This window comes from Canis lupus, chromosome 20 (genome assembly GCF_011100685.1).
Source record: "Canis lupus familiaris isolate Mischka breed German Shepherd chromosome 20, alternate assembly UU_Cfam_GSD_1.0, whole genome shotgun sequence".
Lineage (NCBI taxonomy): Eukaryota > Metazoa > Chordata > Mammalia > Carnivora > Canidae > Canis > Canis lupus.
In genome coordinates this window covers 27,797,034-27,817,076 of record NC_049241.1, presented here as the reverse complement: position 1 = coordinate 27,817,076, position 20,043 = coordinate 27,797,034, and the positions used below count along the sequence as shown (strand labels likewise).

General features: G+C 37.8%; 1 protein-coding gene and 1 long non-coding RNA gene across 3 annotated transcripts in view; one reads left to right on the top strand and one right to left on the bottom strand.

Annotated features, from left to right (window-relative positions):
- The window catches only part of SYNPR (synaptoporin), a 290,161-nt gene that overhangs the window by 232,889 nt on the left and 37,229 nt on the right, over positions 1-20,043 (top strand). For both annotated transcript variants that reach the window (XM_038565948.1, XM_038565949.1), the window contains one exon: positions 12,396-12,594. In XM_038565948.1, the coding sequence (XP_038421876.1) occupies positions 12,396-12,594 (199 nt within the window). The remainder of the gene's footprint in view (positions 1-12,395; positions 12,595-20,043) is intronic.
- The window catches only part of LOC102156863, a 128,063-nt gene continuing 111,006 nt past the window's right edge, over positions 2,987-20,043 (bottom strand). The window contains exons 11-13 of the long non-coding RNA XR_005374826.1: positions 6,380-6,491; positions 5,119-5,186; positions 2,987-3,123 (exon numbers count right to left, since the gene is read on the bottom strand). This is a non-coding gene — a long non-coding RNA (uncharacterized LOC102156863). The remainder of the gene's footprint in view (positions 3,124-5,118; positions 5,187-6,379; positions 6,492-20,043) is intronic.

Genomic DNA, 20,043 nt, shown 5'->3' with positions numbered 1-20,043 from the left:
AATAGTATGATTAATCCCCTGGTTGCTGGCAAAGTACCAGAAACAAGGGTGACATTATACTTACTGATAATAAAGGGCACTTTTTCCAACTTGAGTTGATAAATATATGGAACAAACTGTTTCTAATTAACTAAAATGAACAGTATTGACTTGTGTCTTAGACATTTTTTTGCCAAAAAGGATTTGTGTATTTATGGTATTATGGTACATATGGTATGTATTAATAACTGAAGAATTGGAGGTGTACACTTCCATAGCCACTTGACAGGGCAATAGCTTTTTGGTGTTTTAAAGGAGATTGCATTTTCTTCTGTATAAGCAATTACTATTTATTTCATTATAATCTGGTAAATATATTGAATTTCCCACCCAGCAATGGTTCTACTAGGTTCCCTATCCTGAAGATTCAGTGACGCCAGTTATTATGTACAGAATGACATGACAGCAAGCAATGACAGATGACTAAATAACGGCTTGGTAGAGTAACTTTTTGACAAAGCAAAATAGTAAAAAAACATGCCATGTTTCCGGGTCTTTGAAATCTAATTTGAAAGCATTTTGAATTTTTAAAATCAACTTTAATAATTAGATTTACACCTTGAATTTTGAACTTCAGAAATTCTTTGCACACCTAAGAATAGTGACTGTAGTTGCTTAAATATATGCAGACTACAGTAAATGCAATGTATTGCATTATCTTAGTTGAGCCTTACAAAATCCCTGAGATATAGGTGATGAGAAAGCTGAGGCTCAAAATGGGCACAAAATTTGTCCAAGATCACATAGTTGGTGGTTGGTGGAGCTACTTTATCTTGCCTTCCAATTAGGGGAAAAAATAAGTGAAAAAGTGATGCTCCAGTGGGCCTCAAATGGAGACAAATAGGAGGTATGCTAGGGCTGTAGGTGCATTGAAAACTAAATCTCATCGAATAGACTAATATTCTAATATTTTTCTGCACGTTGCCCCGAGATATAAGATTAGATGAGGTAAATAATGGGTAGGGTAAAGGACCATCAATAATTTAATCTATGTCAGGCAAAATGTACGTCCATGAAATAGCCTGAATGAAATCTTTAGAACTCAGATGTTATTTCCACTTGTAGCACTCAGTCACCAAAATCCTCAAGTTTAGTAAATCTTAACCTTTTTGGAGTTAGGACACCTATTAAGAATATGATACAATTATGAAACCTGACCCAGATAGATGATTTTTCAAATGATTATGAAGCTATCTGAGATTTATTGTGAACCCCTGAAATTCATCTGTAGACCTCTTAACCCTTCAATCAGCCACTCATTTTAAATTTGAGAACACTGAGACCCAGAGAACAGTCCTACTTAAGGTCACCTGAAAATTGGTGCATAGATAGGCCCACAAGTCTAAGTCCTCTCACTTTTTTCGTTCCCAGATTCTGTTCTACAGGCTCTAGACTCTGGGAACTATTCCATTTGAAATGACTGGCTCTCGTCCTGAAAGTTTCCCCTTCTGCTTTCAGGGTATTCATATATCTTTTACTGTATGAAACTTTGGTAACAGTGATAATTTCTGTTCTTAATTTTAATTTTTATTTTGAATGTCTTCAATTACCTAAATAAAAAATTGATAGTTCCCTCTGGTACCAAATTTCTCCTGGAAGTTATACTGATCCCCAAACTCCAAAATGCTGGGAAATCGCTGCTTTTATTCACATACCTCTCTATCGCCTCATCTCCCACCTGGAACCCTGGAACAGGTGCAAAGCATTTAGGAGCATCAGCCTTATCCTTGAATCTGATATTTAACAGAAGTGAGGGGGCTCTACAGGGCCTGATTCCTTCTGCATATTCATATTGCACATATTGCAAAGGGAAATAAAGAAGGAGGAAGAGTCTGTAGGTTAAGATACTGGAGGGACATGTCAACCAAATGCAATGTACTAACTTCTCCGGGTCATGATTAAATAAACCAACTTAAAATCATATGGGATAATTTGAACATTGGCAGATAATTAATGATATAAAAAATTAACTATTTTTAAGGTGTGAATTTAACTGTGTTGTGGCTATGTATTTTAAGAATTCTAATCTTTTAAAAATACATACTGAATATTTATAGATGAAATTATATGATGTCTGGAATTCATTTCCAAATAATCTATTGGCAGGTGAGGGGTGGTGGTAGGAGGCACCAGGTGGTAGTTAACGTGAAAACAGATTGGCCATGAGTTGGCGACAGTTGATCATGGGGAATAGAAACATGGGAAGTGATGATATGATAATCTCTACTTTGTGTAGGTTTCTATAATAAAAGCTTTTTTAAAAGAGAAAAACAGTATGCAAGAGGGACAGCCCTAGTACACTCTTCATGGGATTGCAAATTCCTACAACCTTTCAGCAGGGTCTTTTGGCAATACTTATCAAAGTCTTTAGAAATACTGCATACCCCTTGTGATGGTTAATTTTTTTAAAGTATAAACAAATATTTATTTATTGAGATATAATTGACTGTACATATCTAAAGTGCACAATTTGATAAGCTTTGAAAAATATATATATACCTGTGTAACCATCACCACGATCAAAATATGAAATGTATCCATGGCCCACAAATTTTCTCTTCCCCTTGATGATTCTCCTTCCTGCTTCTCATCCCATCTCAAGGCAACCATTGATGTGCTTAATTTCACCAAGGAATAGTTGAATTTTTAGACTTTATATGATAGACTTTAATTCATAATTACTGTAGTAATTATTCTTTTTTTAATCTAGCTTGACTTTTTATTTTTATTTTTTATTTTTTTAGCTTGACTTTTTAATTTCTTTTTTACTCAGCGTAATTGTCTTGAGATTTACCTATGTTTTATGTATCAGCATCCCATTCCTTTTTGTTGCTAAGTACTATTCTACTGTATGCATATACCACAATTTATTGATTGTTATGATGATTAATTTTATGTATTTATTTGGCTAGACTATAGTGGCAGGTTTTTTGACCAAACACTTGTCTAGATGTGCTATAAGGGTCTTTTTTTAGATGTGATTGACATTTACAATCTGTTGACTTTAATTAAATCAGTATTCTCCAGGATATGAGTGATCCCATCCAATTAGTTGAAGGTCTGATCAGCGAAGGCTGAGATCTCCTGTAAAAGAAGGAATTTTATCTCCAGACTGCAATGCAGAAACTCTGGTTTTCTTGGCTTTGGACTCAAGACTGTAGCATCAAGTCTTGCCTGAATCCTGTGCCTACCAGCTTGCCCTATGCATTTCAGACTTGCTGGCACCCACAATCATATGAGCCAATCCTTTAAAATAAATCCTTGTATTCATTAAAATATATATCTTATTAGTTTTGTTTCTCCAGAGAACCCTGATCAATACACTCCTTTACCCAGAAAGGATAAATTGTAGAAATATATCCAAAGAAAGTTATCATACAAATATCCAAAAATACATATTCAAGGCATTGTTTTAACAGTTAGATTGGAAATAGTCAAAATGTCCACCAGTGGGGGACCATTTAAAAAAATACTGTAAAAAACTGTACAATGTAACTATGTGGAGCATTCTGGCACTGTAATTTTTCTATGCTGTGCATATATTATAGACTATTAAAAGGAATAAAGTATATCTTCCTTTTTTAAAAAAGGTGTGTTTTAGTTATACTATAAAGTAATAAACAGCAAGTTGAAAACCCTGTTTGATTTTTCATTTTTGTAAGTTGTTAATACTGAGGATGGAATTATGAACAAACTTCTATTTTCTTATAAACATTTCTATATTGGCTACATTTTTAAAATAGCATATTTTGACTAAACTAATGAGTCAGGGATCCCTGGGTGGCGCAGCGGTTTGGCGCCTGCCTTTGGCCCAGGGCGCGATCCTGGAGACCCGGGATTGAATCCCACGTCGGGCTCCCGGTGCATGGAGCCTGCTTCTCCCTCTGCCTATGTCTCTGCCTCTCTCTCTCTCTCTGTGTGACTATCATAAATAAATGAAAAAAATAAATAAATAATGAATCAAATCAATTTGACCTAAATTTAAACAAAATGTGAGACCAGACAGATTTCTGCTGCCCTCTCCAATGCTACCTGCATGTTTATTAATAAATATTTTTTATTTATTAACAAGTTAAATACTTTACATTTTTTATTCATGTAACTTTTCTATATCATTCTAATAAAATGGACAGATAATCCATTATCTAGACATTCAAGTTTAAAAAAGAAAATTCTGGGATGATTTTTTTGTTTCATAATTCACTTGAGTCCAGCACCACAGTTCAAGGAAGACAAACAAGATAGGAAAAAAGGCTTTTCTCTGCAAATACAGATAATGACCTCATTATCTATTTTAATTTGACAATGTAGAGGCAGTCTGAGTTCTCTATGATTCAAATTCTATTTGAAGAATCTAAAATTAATAAATCATGGCTTCATGAAAATAGCAGTGCCTCTTTGCAAGCCATTATAATGTGTTTTATAGAGTTTTCCTTCTCTGGGTTCCACTCTAAGACATCCCCGGGCCTCAGTGCATTTCTTTTTAATCACCTCGTAGTCTATCTTTTTATTTTGAAATATTTGTGTAAACACAAACTTGTAGGGGACAGGGATGAAATTTGAAAAGATCCTTCTTAGCATAATATACTTCCAATACATTGGATATGTTTCTTTATGGCCTATGGAGATGAAAGGCACATGCTGGGTAAGGGGGCAGTCTCTTTCCAGCCATGTCCTTTTGTGTGCAAGCACAACAAATCGTGTAGAAAAGAGTATTGTTTTCAGTAACCTTGATTGCATTTTCCAGTGTCTTGCTCAGTTCCCCCTGCTCAGTATTTATTCAAAAAATTATCTTCTCTAATGATAGAATGGAGAGCACAGAAAGTAATGGAAAGTTCCTCCTATGAAGACAATAAACTTTAACACATTTAATACATAATCACATCAAGGAAAAATGACTTAATTGTGTGTAAGAGCAGAAGTACAGCATTTTGTCTTTCCCTTTCTTTTTGTCTTTTAAGAAAACATTTTTAGTGAATATATGCTGTTGTTACAAGAGATGAAGCTGCTTTTGATTTGACTAAGGCTAGGACAAAGATGTCTGGAAAATGATGCTGGCTGCCTAAAAATGCCATTTACCTGAAGGTAAGGAAGCTGGAGATCAGCTCTTAGGTCTAGCAGACAGGAGTGCAGGTCCACTGACCTTCCTGGGAACAAACAGCATCATTAGAATACCTGAGACACTCTTAGGATGTTTGTGAACTGGATCGTTTTATATTTCTGCTTGCTTTGATGTTGGATAGAGTCTAGTAATGACCCTTTTAGTCATCAGAGTCATCCTGCATATACTAATACTTCTGGTCAGTGAGTCCTGTATCTCGAACAAACTCTCTCCTTTTTCCTTTGCAAGCTGAAGTCTTCAAACTTGTTTCCAACGTTAGCTACCTAAGTCCAAGTACTATGGTCTTCTCTCAGTTCTCACTGCAACCAGCATATTTCCCAAGACTGTTCTCGGTCCCTGCCTTGTCCCCATCTTCTGCCCTTTCCACCCCAAATAGATCCTGTACCTGCACCCTTGTGATGTCATCTCCCCAGAAGTGGACCATAACATAGAAATATGCCTCATGATGAGCTGGTGGCATAAAGGAAAACCTTGTTCTAATCAATATGTGAGTCTTTAGAACCAGTTTGAAGTCACCCATGAGCCCAGGGAACAGTGGGAAAAAAAGGTCCCAGACCCCATACATTCATCCTATGACCACTCTTCTGTGGAAACACAACTGAAAGTGGCAAGAGAGGGAGCCAGCCACAGAATGGCCAACAGAAAAGCCAGCAATCATGTAAGAAGTCAGTATATGTGTGATTGATTTAAAAAATTAATAGCACTGCATTTTTTTTCATATGAGAGCTTTAGAGTAAGTTTTGAAGGCATTTAAGCTCTGTTTTGAGGCCCTTACTCCCACAAGTCACTTAAGCTCTCTTCCCACTTTCTTTGCCACTAAAGTAAGAGAAATAGTATGCACTTCATCAAGTTTGAAGGTTCAAGTGAGATAAAATGTGAAAACATTGGGTATGGTGCCTGGTCTATGCCATTGTCATTAGTGATTGCCATCCAGTATAGAATTGTCACCAGTATCCTATATAGCATTGCCATATGCCCTGCTTCAAGGACTGTAGGAAAACCAGGGACATGGCAGAGAGAGGGCCTTGTCCTTTTCAACTTCCTAGACAATCTCCATTCCCATTCCTCACAACTCATTGCTTAGCTTCTCCAATGACTGGCCCATGGGCTCCAACATAGCCCTCCTGAATGATTGAAGGACTTGAGGATCATGGATAATTCAGTAGTTTGGAAACCTTAGAGATGGAATTTGCATCATAGGTTTAAAAATAAAAACACCTTAAAGCTGTTTTCCAAGTTTGCCTCTTCTCTATGCCAACTGGGTAATCTTTGATGATTCTTTCAAGATGACTGAGCTCCAACTTCCTCATCTATAGAATGGAGAAGGTTTCTGGGGAGAAAAAAATGAGATCTAGTTTGTGAAGATGTTGCTAAACTCCCAGGATTTTGTAGTGATTTATGCTGTGAATCATAAAGGCTAAACAAGAAGAGGTGTGTGAGTGTATACCTGTCCACACAAATGCATATATCATGCAGACACATATGGCTAGCAAAAGATAAGTCAATCTACAACCAGGCAAATGCCAATATTTCATATTAGGAAGAGAGAAAAAATGGAGCAAGAGGATTAAAGTCTCTATCAACTGATAAAAGGATTGAAACGGGGGCTGCAGAAAATGATCAAGTAAAGAGAAACGTGCTTAGCACCACAATTTGCCAGTTGCCCTCTAATCTTCCCTTGGCTGCTTTAATTCTAGCTGTGAGAAATTCAGTGACAGCAGTTTGCTCCCCAACATCCTTAATGCTTTCTATGTTTGCTCCTGTGGGATCACCACCACTGGGACATGTCATTATTGTCTCTCCCTGAGCCACCCTCAGATGCTCTGTTAGGAGCTTTAGTCCTATTTTCTTCCACAGCAGGTGAAAGATATTGTCAATAATTTCAAAAGTCTTATTACCAGATGTCCATAATGGTACAGTGCCTAAACATGAATCTGTGCCTTTCTGTACTGAATATCTCACTTTGTATAAAGAACCAGGGGCACTACGATATCACAGTTTCAGTACATGATGCATTCAGGTTCATTTGCCCTCTGCTTGCTTCTGAGGCAAATGTTAAAATAACCCAGGTCAAAATTTGGAAAATGGGAAGCTTTTAATGACTTCCTATTGACTGGTCTGCAGGGATTCAGCTCTGTCATTGCTGGGTCACATGTACAGTGCAGTATTCACACACTTCAAGGTGGAAGCACAAGGAATGTTGATTTAGAATCCTATTCAGTATAAGTCATCTGCATACCATTAGATTAGATGGCTTGGTCATTTTTATAGACATTCAGCTGGAAATCTAAGGATGTTGTAACTTGAGGAGCAGAAACATATAGTGGTTACTAGTGTGGGTTCCACCTAATCTTGCATTCAAGACTCATCCCTGCCCTCCATGAGCCACATGACCTCAGACAAGCTTACTGCACATTCTAAGCCTCAGTCTTCCCATATGTATAATGGTCCTAGCAATAGTGCCTACCTAAGAAAAGTGTTAAGAGCATTAGGTGAGAAATATGTCAGTAGAGAAGCTAGCATAATCCCTACAGGCTGAAAAATGTCAGTGCTTGTTATCATAAACATTTTTATTAATAAAGCAATGCCAACTTGCTTAATATTTTTCCAGTCCCCACAAACAGAATTAAAAACTATGAGTGCCTAGCAGTCCCTTTTAGTGTCATTGAGGCAGCAGTGAAATTATTAAGACTGTGTTTATTTGTTGGTAAAAATGTTTTTAAAAAAACTACCCTAACATGGAGGCTTTTCTTTGGTGGACACAGTGCAGTAAAATCCAATGAAATTCAATTACCTCTTGATTGAGTCAGGCCAACCCAGAAGGGAATTATACATTTGAAATCAACAGAATTGGATTTGGTCCCTTTTGCAGGCTCAGCAATTGCTCCCTGACAAGTTCCTCAGAAGATCAGAGGTGGCCCCACTGGCATCCAGATTCTGTCAACCGACATGCTCTATCTGTACAGAGCAGGGTTTTTTTTTTCCTTGTTTAGGTTCTAAATGAATGATATCTGCTCCCAAAATTATTACAGTTGCTAAACGCATGCTGACTATAAAAATCTCTCCCTCCACAACAAACCATACATATTTATGCATTATATGTAGCTGATGCTTAAAAGAACTCCTCTGTTAAAATATATGCGTTTAGTAATATATATCATCATATAGTGTTAAAAATGTTCAGTCAAATGAATTATTATGCTTCAGACTATTTTGAGCTGACATGCTCTTTCTTTATAAATGATCCCTACTCCCTTCCACAGAATAGGCATTAGCTTAGAACTCACTTCAATTTCCCTTCTTTCTCTTGATTTCACCCCAGTGTAACTGGTGGACTAAATACCAAGCTATAAATCACTGGCATTAATAAGCACAGCAGACTTCTTAGTTGAGTTTTGTGCATGTGTGCCTTGTACAGATAACCACAATTAAAATTACTGTAAATAATCATAATCAGTTAGCAGTAGGGAAAATGTTGATATTAAGCTGAATGCGTAGGGAAAGAAAACACCCAATTCTTTTATTGTTCTGCTCCCTGCTGCCCCCACCACACACAAAGATTGCCGACCCAGTCTGTGCATGTCAGCTGAAGGAACTGGTGTTGGAAACACCACTGTTCCTGGCATGTGGAAAGCAAGTGTGCAGCAGGTGACATGGCCCTGCCTGCTATTTTTGTTTTATATGTTCATTATAAAAAAATCTTTGCAATCTTCATCTCAAGATAAAGACTCCAATTAATAACCTGGCCCACCATACCTCATGGTGAGGTCCCCTGGTGACTTCTTCATCTCACCTGAAACCACTCATTCTCTTTTCCTTCCATGTTCCAACTTTTCAGGACATATTTCATCTCTTCCTATGTGCTGTGCTCCTGGCCTATGCAAGATCTTGGTACATGCTCCTTCTTACCTATTTTTTAACAGCTTTATTGAGATATAATCCACATACTATACAATTCATTTGTTTAAAATGTACACACTGTTGGTTTTCAGAATATTCAGAGTTGTGCATCCACCACCATAGTTAATTCTAGAACATTTTCATTGCTCAAAAAAGAAATCCTGCATCACTTAGCTAGCCATTATTCCCAATTCTCCTATCCCCACCACAACCACCACCACCACCCCTAGGCAAGTGGCAGCCTACTCTTTGTCTCCATAGATTGGCCTTTTCTGAACATTTCATACAAATGGAATCATACAATGTGCGTTCCTTTGTGACTGGCTTCTTCCACTTAGTAGAACATTCTCAAGGTTCATTCATGTTGTAGTATGCATCAGCACTGCATTCCTGTCACTAATAGATAATATTCCATTGTTTGGATGCACCACATTTTATTTATCCATTTATCAGTTGATAGACATTTGAGTTGTTTTCACTTTTTGGCTATTATGAATACTGCTGTTATGAACATTCTTGTACAAGGTTTTGTGCGGACAAATGTTACCATTTCTCTTGGGTATGTATCTAGAAGTAGAATTGCTGGATCATATGCTAACTCTATGTTTAACCATTTGAAAAACTGCCAGACTGTTTTTCCAGAGTGGCTGCACCATTTTACATTTCTACTAGCAATATACGGAAGTCCCAATCTGTCTAATTAGAACTTAAATTCCAATTTTATTTTATTATTCTTACCCAATCTCACCAACACTTGTTAATCCAATCTTATGCTCTTTTTTATTATAGCCTAGTGGATATATAGTCATATTTCATTGTGTTTTCATTCTTAACTTTCAATCTAGATGATTTTTACCCATTTTTCAAGCTGTAGCTTAAAAGTCACTTCATAGGGAATCACCTTGACTGCCTCACCCCACGCTAGCCTCGGGCTCCCCTCAGAAAAACGATCTTTTCCCTCTAAACTTGAAGTTCAACATGAGTAGGGCCCATCCTATGTTCCTTACTCTATCCCAGCATCTAGCCATTGTGTGAACTACTGGCTGATTCCTAAAAATTTGTGGAATAATGACATATTATAAAACAATGGGAAAAAATGTGTATATTTTCTGAAAATCACCTATTTGAGAAAATTGCCATGATTACCTTTTAAAGCTATTTCATTTTTCAGCATTCCCACAGACCAAATTATTGATTTTACTATCTTTGGCAAGGGGAGGAAAGGGACTCTACAATATAACCATGACAAATACTTCTATTTTCCTAAATTGTACTGAAGCATACACCTTTCTGGTTGATAAGAAACAGGAGGACTCTCAGTATACACAAGCAAGATCAAGTAGACTGTGTAAACAGGTCTCTCTTAAGGCAAGCAATAAATTAAAAAGACTGGGTTTCTGAGAAATAAGGAATCAGAGGGATCAGACTTTCCCACACTGGTTGTCAAGGAAGCTATGTCCCTGGAGATTCTGGTTCAGGTGGTCCAGGACTAGACCCTGAAATGTGTTTTTAACAAGGCCTCTAGTGATTGCAATGCTAGTGGCCCATGACCTTCACTTTAAAAAGCATTCATACTACCTAATAGTCTCATCATTTAACAGAAACAGGTTAATGTAGAAATTAAAAACACAAGCTCTGGAGTCAAACACAGATTTAAATCTCTGCCCAATTTACTAGCCACGTGACTTAGGACAAATTACTGAATCTTTCTAAGCCCATTTCTTATTCTGTAAAGGGGGTGGGGGCAATAAAGTGCCTATGACATGGGCATTCAATTAAATAAAGAGTATAAAACACAGTATCTGGCATATAAGAAATGCTCCCATGTTGGAATACCTGAGTGGTTCAGTTGATTGAACATCTGACTCTTGGTTTGGGCTCAGGTCATGATCTCATGGGTCATGGGATTGAGCCCCATGCTGGGCTCCATGCTCCGTTGGGAATCTGCTTGAAGAGTCTCTCCCTCTGCTCCTCCTTCTGCTTTCTCTCTCTCTCTCTCTCTCTCTCTCTCAAATAAATAAATTTCTTAAAAAAAACAAGAAACACTCGAATGATAGTTGCTATTGTTATTACTATTTTGTCATTATATTATCTAAAGTATAAGAGAATGTGTACAACATATCTGTTTTAAAGGGATCAAGTTTTGCTTTGTATGATAAATACTTTCTAAATATTAATTGAGAAACTACCAGGTTCATCAATGGCTTTATTATTATTGTTACCTTCATAGATAATTTTCCAAGTGGTACTTTGCTGATATCACTGCTAGGGCTATTCTGAGTGCCTTCCTAATACTCAAGGAATAATTTAGTCATTTCTTATGAAGCAGAATTTTAGCTCCTATATTAAATTATAATTTACCACCTAGTTCACAGCATGAGCTACAATACTAGATATAACACATTCCCTTAGGTGTCATTTATTGAGCAGAAAGTATTATCCCCCAAATCTTATTTTTCCTCTATTAGGTAATATATTGAGCCTGAATGCTTTCCTGATAGAACTTACTCTCTAAAATAGAAGTTCTAAAGTTCAATCAAATTAGTATTGATCTGTCATCTTACAGAAACAAGAATGTTCGTTCATTTATCCAACTCCTATATACTGAGTGTCTAACAAGTGTCAGGCATTCAGGATACACATAGAACAAGAAAATCAAGATGCCATTATCATGGAAAGAGCAGTGAAGGAAAAAAAAGTAATTAAATACTTCATCAAGATAATGTGGCTAGTGATGAGTGCTATGAATGAATGATGCTAACCAGGGCAATGGGATAGCAAATGTCCACAAGAAAGGAGCTATTTTGGATTAGTAGTCAGGAAAAGGCTTTCCCAGGAGATGACGTTTGAATACCAACAAGGAGCCAGCCATGGAAAATATCAGCGGACAGGGTGATTCAGGAAAAGAGAACAGTCAATGAAATGACTGTAAGCCAGAAATGAGCCATGTAAGGACCTGATGTAAGATCTGGTGGGTCACATTAATAAGTTGGAGTTTGAGTCCAAGCACAATGAGAAAGTACTGGGTAGTTTGAGCTGGAGGATGTCAGATATCGTAATTTATCATCATTTCAGGTTCTCTCTCCCTCCCCACCCTCACCTCTGTTAGGGTGACTAGATATTGGGAAACCCAGTGGAATTATGCTTCCCTGCAATGTTTACTTCCACATTTCCAGCATAAATCTGTAATTTCTTTAATGAACTTGTCATGAAAGCATGCCTTCCAACTCCCTGATTACCCCTGCTTTGCTTTAAAACATGTCCACACACACCCCCACCCCACTCCACTTGGTCTCATCTGCATTGTAAAGTCTCCTTCACTCTGACACTTCAGGTTGCAGCAGGTGACCTTTGAGGTGCCCACGTGCGAGGGGAAGGAGCGGCAGAAGCTGGCACTGACTGGTGACTCCTCATCTTCTGCTGAGTTCTTCGTCACGGTCGCTGTCTTCGCCTTCCTCTACTCCCTGGCCGCCACCGTCGTTTACATTTTCTTCCAGAACAAGTATCGGGAAAACAACCGGGGCCCACTCATTGTAAGTGGCTTACTTCTTCTTCTTTTTTTTTTTTTTTTAAGTGGCTTACTTCTTGAAATAAGTCTTTCCATCCCTTCTGATTTCTTTACCACAGCTTGAAGCGCTTTGGAGTTAGGCAAGCCCTTGGGGCAGGTATTTTTTTTAAATCACATTTTTTTTTTTCATCCACATCTCTTGGATCTGAAACAGAACCATGATGTCTGCCATTCTTTTGTGTCTCTGAATTGGAAAAGTATCACAAGATTGCTAGCAGCCCCTCTGAAATAAATGGTTGGAAATCTCATGAGATCAAGGGAAAAGTGAAGCTTACTGCAGATTTATTTATAATTCCAGCATTATGGAGCCAGTCAACCATTTTTCTCACTGGTTATTTAGACAGTGTGACTTGCACTTATTTGAAATGCATTGTTCTATTAGTATATGACAGACTGGGCATAGATTTTTCCATCTCTGCACTCCCCCCAAACCCCACCAATCTTTCTCAATCTCTCTCTCTTTCCACCACTGACCCTCCTCCTACTTTCTTCTTTCTTGTACGTGGATCCAAGGACTCACATGGGTGAAACCAGTATAGCCCAGAATATCCAGATGCAGACACATACACACACACACACACACACACACACATACATACACACACACTGACAGGGGGCACAACAACTCTCAGAGGGGCACGGAGTGTGGATAATTGTTTAGGAAATAAACTTAAATTTCTCAACCTTCATGTGTAGATTTAACAAAAATTTATCTGAGAATGTTCTGCATGTAAAAATACCTTGTTGTCTTTCTTAACTACCTACTCCTATTTTGTAAAAGAAAATCTTCCTTCTCTTTCATCCCAAATATCACCACATAGTACATTGCTAGGAGGCAAACCTTTCTGGTGTTAATGAAATATTGGTGCTGGTGTTGACAAAAATGACTGATTCTAATGCGGGGGTAATGTACTCTTTTGCATATAAGGAGGTTCCCAATTTTTTTATTTCAATAAAATTGGAAGTTCTAATCTACTCATCAGCTGATAGACCATCAAAAATAATTTTTGATAACAGATCACTATATGATCAGGACATATAACTCAGAAGGAATTTGAAGAAATTAATGACATTGCTATAACAAAACTCCATTCTCATCTACTCATTTATGCGAGTAAGCTTTCTCAACACATCTATAAGATGAAAAATGGGAAGAGAATTTATGCTGAATCATGACCCATTCTAGAAATAAATAATATTTGTTCCCCCAAAAATATGCAAACTAATTTTAGAAAAAATAAGCCCCAGACATTTCTAATAGAATTTTTACTTTTTAAATTTAATGATTATTAAAATGTATAACACATTTATGTTGTTTGGGACAATTGTGCACTAATAATATTTATTAATAATATCACTCAACCCCAAATAAATTTTTGATACTTAAAGCAGTAGGGTCATGGGCAAAAAATTATTTAAACTTTTGTACATATTTGTGTGGCAAAGAAATATAGTAGGGTGACCAATAAAATGCTTTCCAGTATAAAAAGTATTTTCTTATGCTATAATTCTTTGAGGGAAGTACAATGGAAGTACAAATTCATAGAGAACAAAAGGAACATGTAAAATTTCCAATTGCTCAAGAGGAACTTTTTCATTAATTTCTTAATGGAAGATAGAATCAAATAATAACTCCATTGGATTCATCTAAAAATGGATACAGCGGGTGTGTTTTAAAATACCAATAAGTAGGCCAGAAATGATGTTCTTTGAACTATTTAGATTTTTTAATAAAAACAAAATTAGATGTCATCTACACAAGTATGAATATAATTTTTCAAAATTCTTTAAGGGAGTAAAATAAATTTTACAGACATCTAATCTAATCAATATATTATGGAGACTTGAACTTTAAAATAAAAACATTTTGAATGGTAATTAGAAGAAATCCCTGTTTGCAGAGCCTTGTGATTAAGTGTGAAAGTACCTCCCAAAATTCAAATTTGTGGTACTTTAATATGTTATCTTGGAAAAAAAGGAGTAATGAACTTGAATCTTTGAACAAATGTCTTTTTCCCTCCCAAATTGGAGCTAATAGTCCTAATGGTTTTAAAATACTTTTAAGAGAAAGCCTACCTTGGGCTTATCCCTCCCACAATAAGCAGATAGATACACAAAAGAAATTGCTATATATGTACCACAGAACCAATATGCATTCACCTATTCCTGAGTATGTGTAGACACTGTTACACAATTCTAAAATCTGAGGAAATATCCAGACTTCCTGTGAGAAGATTTTGACTCAGCTAGTTTGCTCACAAAATGTAAAAAGACCTATTTTGTTATATAAAACCACATTTGCCTCATATGAAATAATCTAGTGAAGGCATGCCACTTCATCTCTGTGTAAATAGTCTCTCCCATCAAGCAGGATATAATGAAATCCTGAGTTGTGTACTACACTGGGTAGGTTCTGTTTTATTACATCGTGGAAGAAGGGGAGGGGCAAGGGAAGTGATTCTCGTAATAAAAAAAGAAAAGGCTCCTAGATGAAACTTCCGTGATATTAAAAAACTGATGTGCTCATTACTTGGCAGATAAAAGTTAATTTAAAAATGAGCCTGAGTCCTAAGAGTCACAGAGGCTGAATGAATGTGGAGGATCAGTCGGATGCCATTACACTGCAAATGACAAACCATATCAATTCTAACCCCACCATGGCAAAGGGCATAATTGGGGGACAAAAAGTGGGCTATTATACCCACCCTTAATTGTTAGGTAGCAGGTTACAGAAAACCCGCACTGTGAGCAAGACCTCAAGAGGATGGTTCACACCTAAAAAGACTTTCAAATGCTGTCTTAACAATAATGGTACTCATTTTAATTAAGTCAGTCCTGTTTATTCAGAAAGATGGCTACTGATTATTACTTGGTCATCTCAGTTCTTGTTACCATCTCTTCTCTTTTGGTGTTGCTTTGTTTTTAACAAAATGCACATTTTTCCTTCATTCTGTAATTTTCCACATCGATGTTTTAGTATGTAACGACGACGTTAGCATATTATGCAGATATGAATAATTCAAGTAGTTTAAAGAAGTTAGATATCCTTTTAAGCTACTTCACATCTAAAAATTAACAATTTCCCATCTCATTCTATAATCCTCTAGGACATGACATTACACATTATACATAAGTAAGATTAATGTGTAGCAAAGTGATGAGGTTGGTAATACGTTGGTAGTAAGAACAACAATAATATCTATTGGTATGGATTATCTACTATGCATAAAGCTAGTCATCACAACAACCCTAACTTATGTTATTATTCACATGTAAAGATGAAGAAAGGGAGACTCAGAGAGGTTACCCGACTCTCTCAGGTAACATCACTGATAGAGGGTAGAGAGTTTGAACCCAGGTCTCCAACTCCAGGGCTCAATTTCATAACCACCATGCAATAGGATCCAAATTCCTAATTGACAATGTGCTACAAAGTTAGAAGGTTGAGGTTAGGTAACGCCAGTTGGTTTATGCACCTGGACAGCTCCCATATTGTCTTATTCTGATTATAGAGAAACCAAACCTTGTAACTCCTAGACTTTTCTGCTTATTTGGTGCCATCGACATTTTTTATTTGCCTTCAAAATCTATTTGGAGTCCTGGAATTACTGCCATAAATCTATGATGCTAGAATAACTCAGGGTTCTGCTGTGCTGTTGTTTATCTTTGTTGCAAATGGAAGACGTCATTGAGAGAAAACAAGCTTTAAAAATGCCCAGGATCAATGGGTACTGTAAATCAGAGATTACCAGGACTGATTCCTATAGGTTTGCAAGCAGTCGTGAGCAATTTCAGACAGACTGGGGCCATGCTTATCAATAGCAATTTTTTAAAAATATCTTTTTCTACTGAATATGCTTGACAAGACAGTACGCTTTTAAGTAAAAATGAAAATATGAATGTCTTTAGAAGTAACATAATTGTTGATGATGCTCAAGGACACAGGACCAAGAAAATCAGACCAGAAGAATCAGCCAGCTACTGCACATCACTATAGTGATATACAGTAGTGTGCCTTCTTGTACAGATGAATAAATAACAGTTCTCAGAAAGCAGAAATGGCCACCTGAATTGTGGCATGATTGTGAATTGAAATGTCATATCTGGTTAGATCATTTTGTCATGCTCCTTAGAGTACACTTTTAAAGCCCATCTCCTGCCTAGATTTCTGTGTCGGAATATTCTGAGCCATTTTCAGATCTCATGTCAAATAGTGACATTGTGAAGCTTTAGAGTTTTTTCATATTAATGTAAAGTTGGTTTAAAAAAATATCTCACGGGGCAGACAGAGTGCTCTAAGAATGAGTATATAGTACACACCATCCCATATTTTGGTGAATCCTTGGTACAAGAGGTTTGGTTTAAACTAACTACTCTAGGAGGTTAAGAGAATCGATATCTACCTTAAGATTTTGTGGAAAATGAAAGAGCTGCATTATTCAACCTCTGATTTTTGCATAAAGGTTGACCAAAGGCAGTTTATGGGACTAGCAGTGTTTGCCCTTTGGAGGCACACAGTGGTGTCGTGGCTCACGTTTGTTTTATGTTCATACTGTCCCATCTAGCCTCAGAACAACCCTGAGAGAGAAGTAAAGCAATTAGAATCAGCTCCATTCTACAGATTCAATTTACTACCTCTACTGAGCACCAGGTGTTGGAAAATGTGTCCCTGGGAGATTAGAAAACTTACCTGTTGTCAGAGAAGTTAATGGCAGAAGGATTTAGACTCTTAGTCCAATGATCTTGAGGGTAATGGCTAAGCTCTAGAGTCCTGGATTTTAATCCCCCTGTATGACCTATCATTTAACAGTTGAACCTGTTACTTCATCTGCAGCACAAAGCTCGTAATGATACACACGTCACAGGGCTGCTGAAAGGAAAGGGGAGCTAGTGCCTATGGGGCGCTTTGCACAAGGAAAGGCACACAGTAAATGATAAATTATGGTATTTACCTGCCACACTATTATTGCCGTTAATTTTAATCTTTCTCCTGCCCTTTACTGGGTAGGACCTTAGCCACATAAAGAAAAATTGTAGGCATTTTCATCAGCAGCAGCCCTCCCTCTCAGCGCTGCTTCTAAGACCACAATTGCCAGGTTGAGCCCCTTACTTAACCTTTCTGTTCCTGTGGCTCCACCCCATTAGATTACTGGAAGGTGGATTTTAATCCCCAAAACAAAATAAGGCTCCCATTTTTAAGTGCCAGCCACAGCATCGCCAAAAGAGGACAATAGGAGGCAGGAAGAGAGCTGGATGCTCTGAGATTCACATGCTGGTTCCTCCCAACTACATCTTTCTTAGCTGTAGTCAGAGATGGAAATCAGAACTGCAACCTCAAGCTATTGGGGAATTTCTGAGAAACCTCTCTTGCTCCCCTTCTCTCCAGCCCCCCAACCCTTCCCCTCCTCGTCTTCTCTCCTCTTATGTAGTTTTCCACTTCATGCCTGTGTGCTTCCTTTTCCTAGATAATAAGTGTCTTCAACAGGCCAAGCACCATGTACATAGGGGTGAATTTAGAGCATCCAGTCTGGGGTTGAGGAAAACTATTTAATAATTACAACTTTCCTAGAAATGACTCACTAGAGGTACATAGATGGGCTTTGATAATGTAAAGGAGGTGGACAGGCCACCTAGTATTAAAGACAACTCCAGAGTATCTGGTGGTTGGTGGTTGGTGAGAGGATGAATGGAGATTGTGTTTGAAGTTCTGCCCCAGGAACAATGTATTTATGCTAAAAAATATAATATTATTTGAAGCCCACAAAATGTGTATCTTGTTCGTATAAGCACACCAGTCAGAATCTGACACTCTGGCCTATGATGTGGAGTGTGTGTGTGTGTGTGTGTGTGTGTATTTCTGCTTCCCTACTCTTTGAGACAAGAAGTGATGACATTACAAAAGGATATGAACCAACCTTAAATGAACTTTCATCCAAACTACGACACATTTTGCATCAACAAGGAAATCTTTCCAGAATTATACCACAGATGCAGGGAAATAAATTAACCCATTTAAAATGTTCTCAGCACACCATCTACACATTTTATCAGATTTTCCAGCTCGTTTCTGGCTTCTTATGATAAGCAAATTCTTAATTTAAATGAAGGTTGATTCCCACTGTATTTGGTGCTGTGTTCCAATTAACTAGTTAAACAAAGACCGGAGCTGTAGTCCAATAGCCTTCATAAAGACAGTGAGCTACTGATAGAATTAGCATGATTCTTCTAGAGCCCAGAGCTCTTCCCATCCTGTGTTGGACCCAGTATGTTCAGAAGGCTCATTTAGCATGTCTATCTGAACCCCGGCCTTTTTTGTCAGAGTTTCTTTCATTCCAGGGAACTTGTAATTCAGTTAGAAAAATTAGGACCTCGGTGGAAATGTGGCAAAGCCCCAAATGTGTCTTTCCTGTGTGTTCCTTTCTTCCATTTAAAACACCTGAAATGTGAAATGTGTCTACTCCGTGGCCCAGCACACCCAAGAGAAACCATGCTTCCTTTCTCGAATGGAATAGTGATTCTCAACCAGTGGGGTGAAGGTGTGAGCATTTGGCAATATCAGTAGACATTTCTGATGGTCACTACTGGGGGAAATACAGTGGACAGAGGCCAGGGACGCTGCTAAACATTCCGCAGTGCACAGGACAACACACCACAACAAAGAATTATCGGGCTCAAAATGTCAACAGTGCTGAGGTTGAGAAACCCCAATTATAGCAACCATCAGCAGCTGTTGAGTACCTACCAACTGCCAAGACCTACACAAGCACTTTACATATTTTCTTTAAACCCTTAAGCTAACCTTTCGAGTTTAGTATTTTAACTTCCATTCTTGAGATGCCGAAACTGAGGCTGAGGAAGTTTAAGGGCTTGCCCCAGGTTACTTGCCCCAGAGATAATTCAGGTCTATCTGACCCCAGCTTAGAAGTCTCTTCATTTTTAGCTGAATTTACTTCTCACTGTGTTCATTTCTCTTGGTCTATGGACCTTACTACTGGATGTTGGCTACCCCCATGCCCTCTGTCTTCTTGTGTTTCCTCTTGTAGCTACCACCACTACACACACACAGATATACATGCATGCAGACGTACACATGGACACATGAACACACGTGGACACACGCAGAGACGCACACACATGCACACAGTGTAAATGTCCTACCTTTGTAGCTTTGCCTTCTGATCTATTACCCTTGATCTGTCAAGGGGAAACAGTAGAAGCCAGTGGCTAAGAAGTGAGGTTCTGTACCCAGACTGCCTGGGCCCAAATCTTAATACCACCAGTCAGTACATCTGTGTGACTTTGGACAAATTAACAGAACCTCTCTGTGTTTCTGTTTCTTCCCCTATGACATAGAGATAACAGTGGTTCCTAACCTATTAAGTCATTGGTCAGAGTAAATGAGTTATGACACATA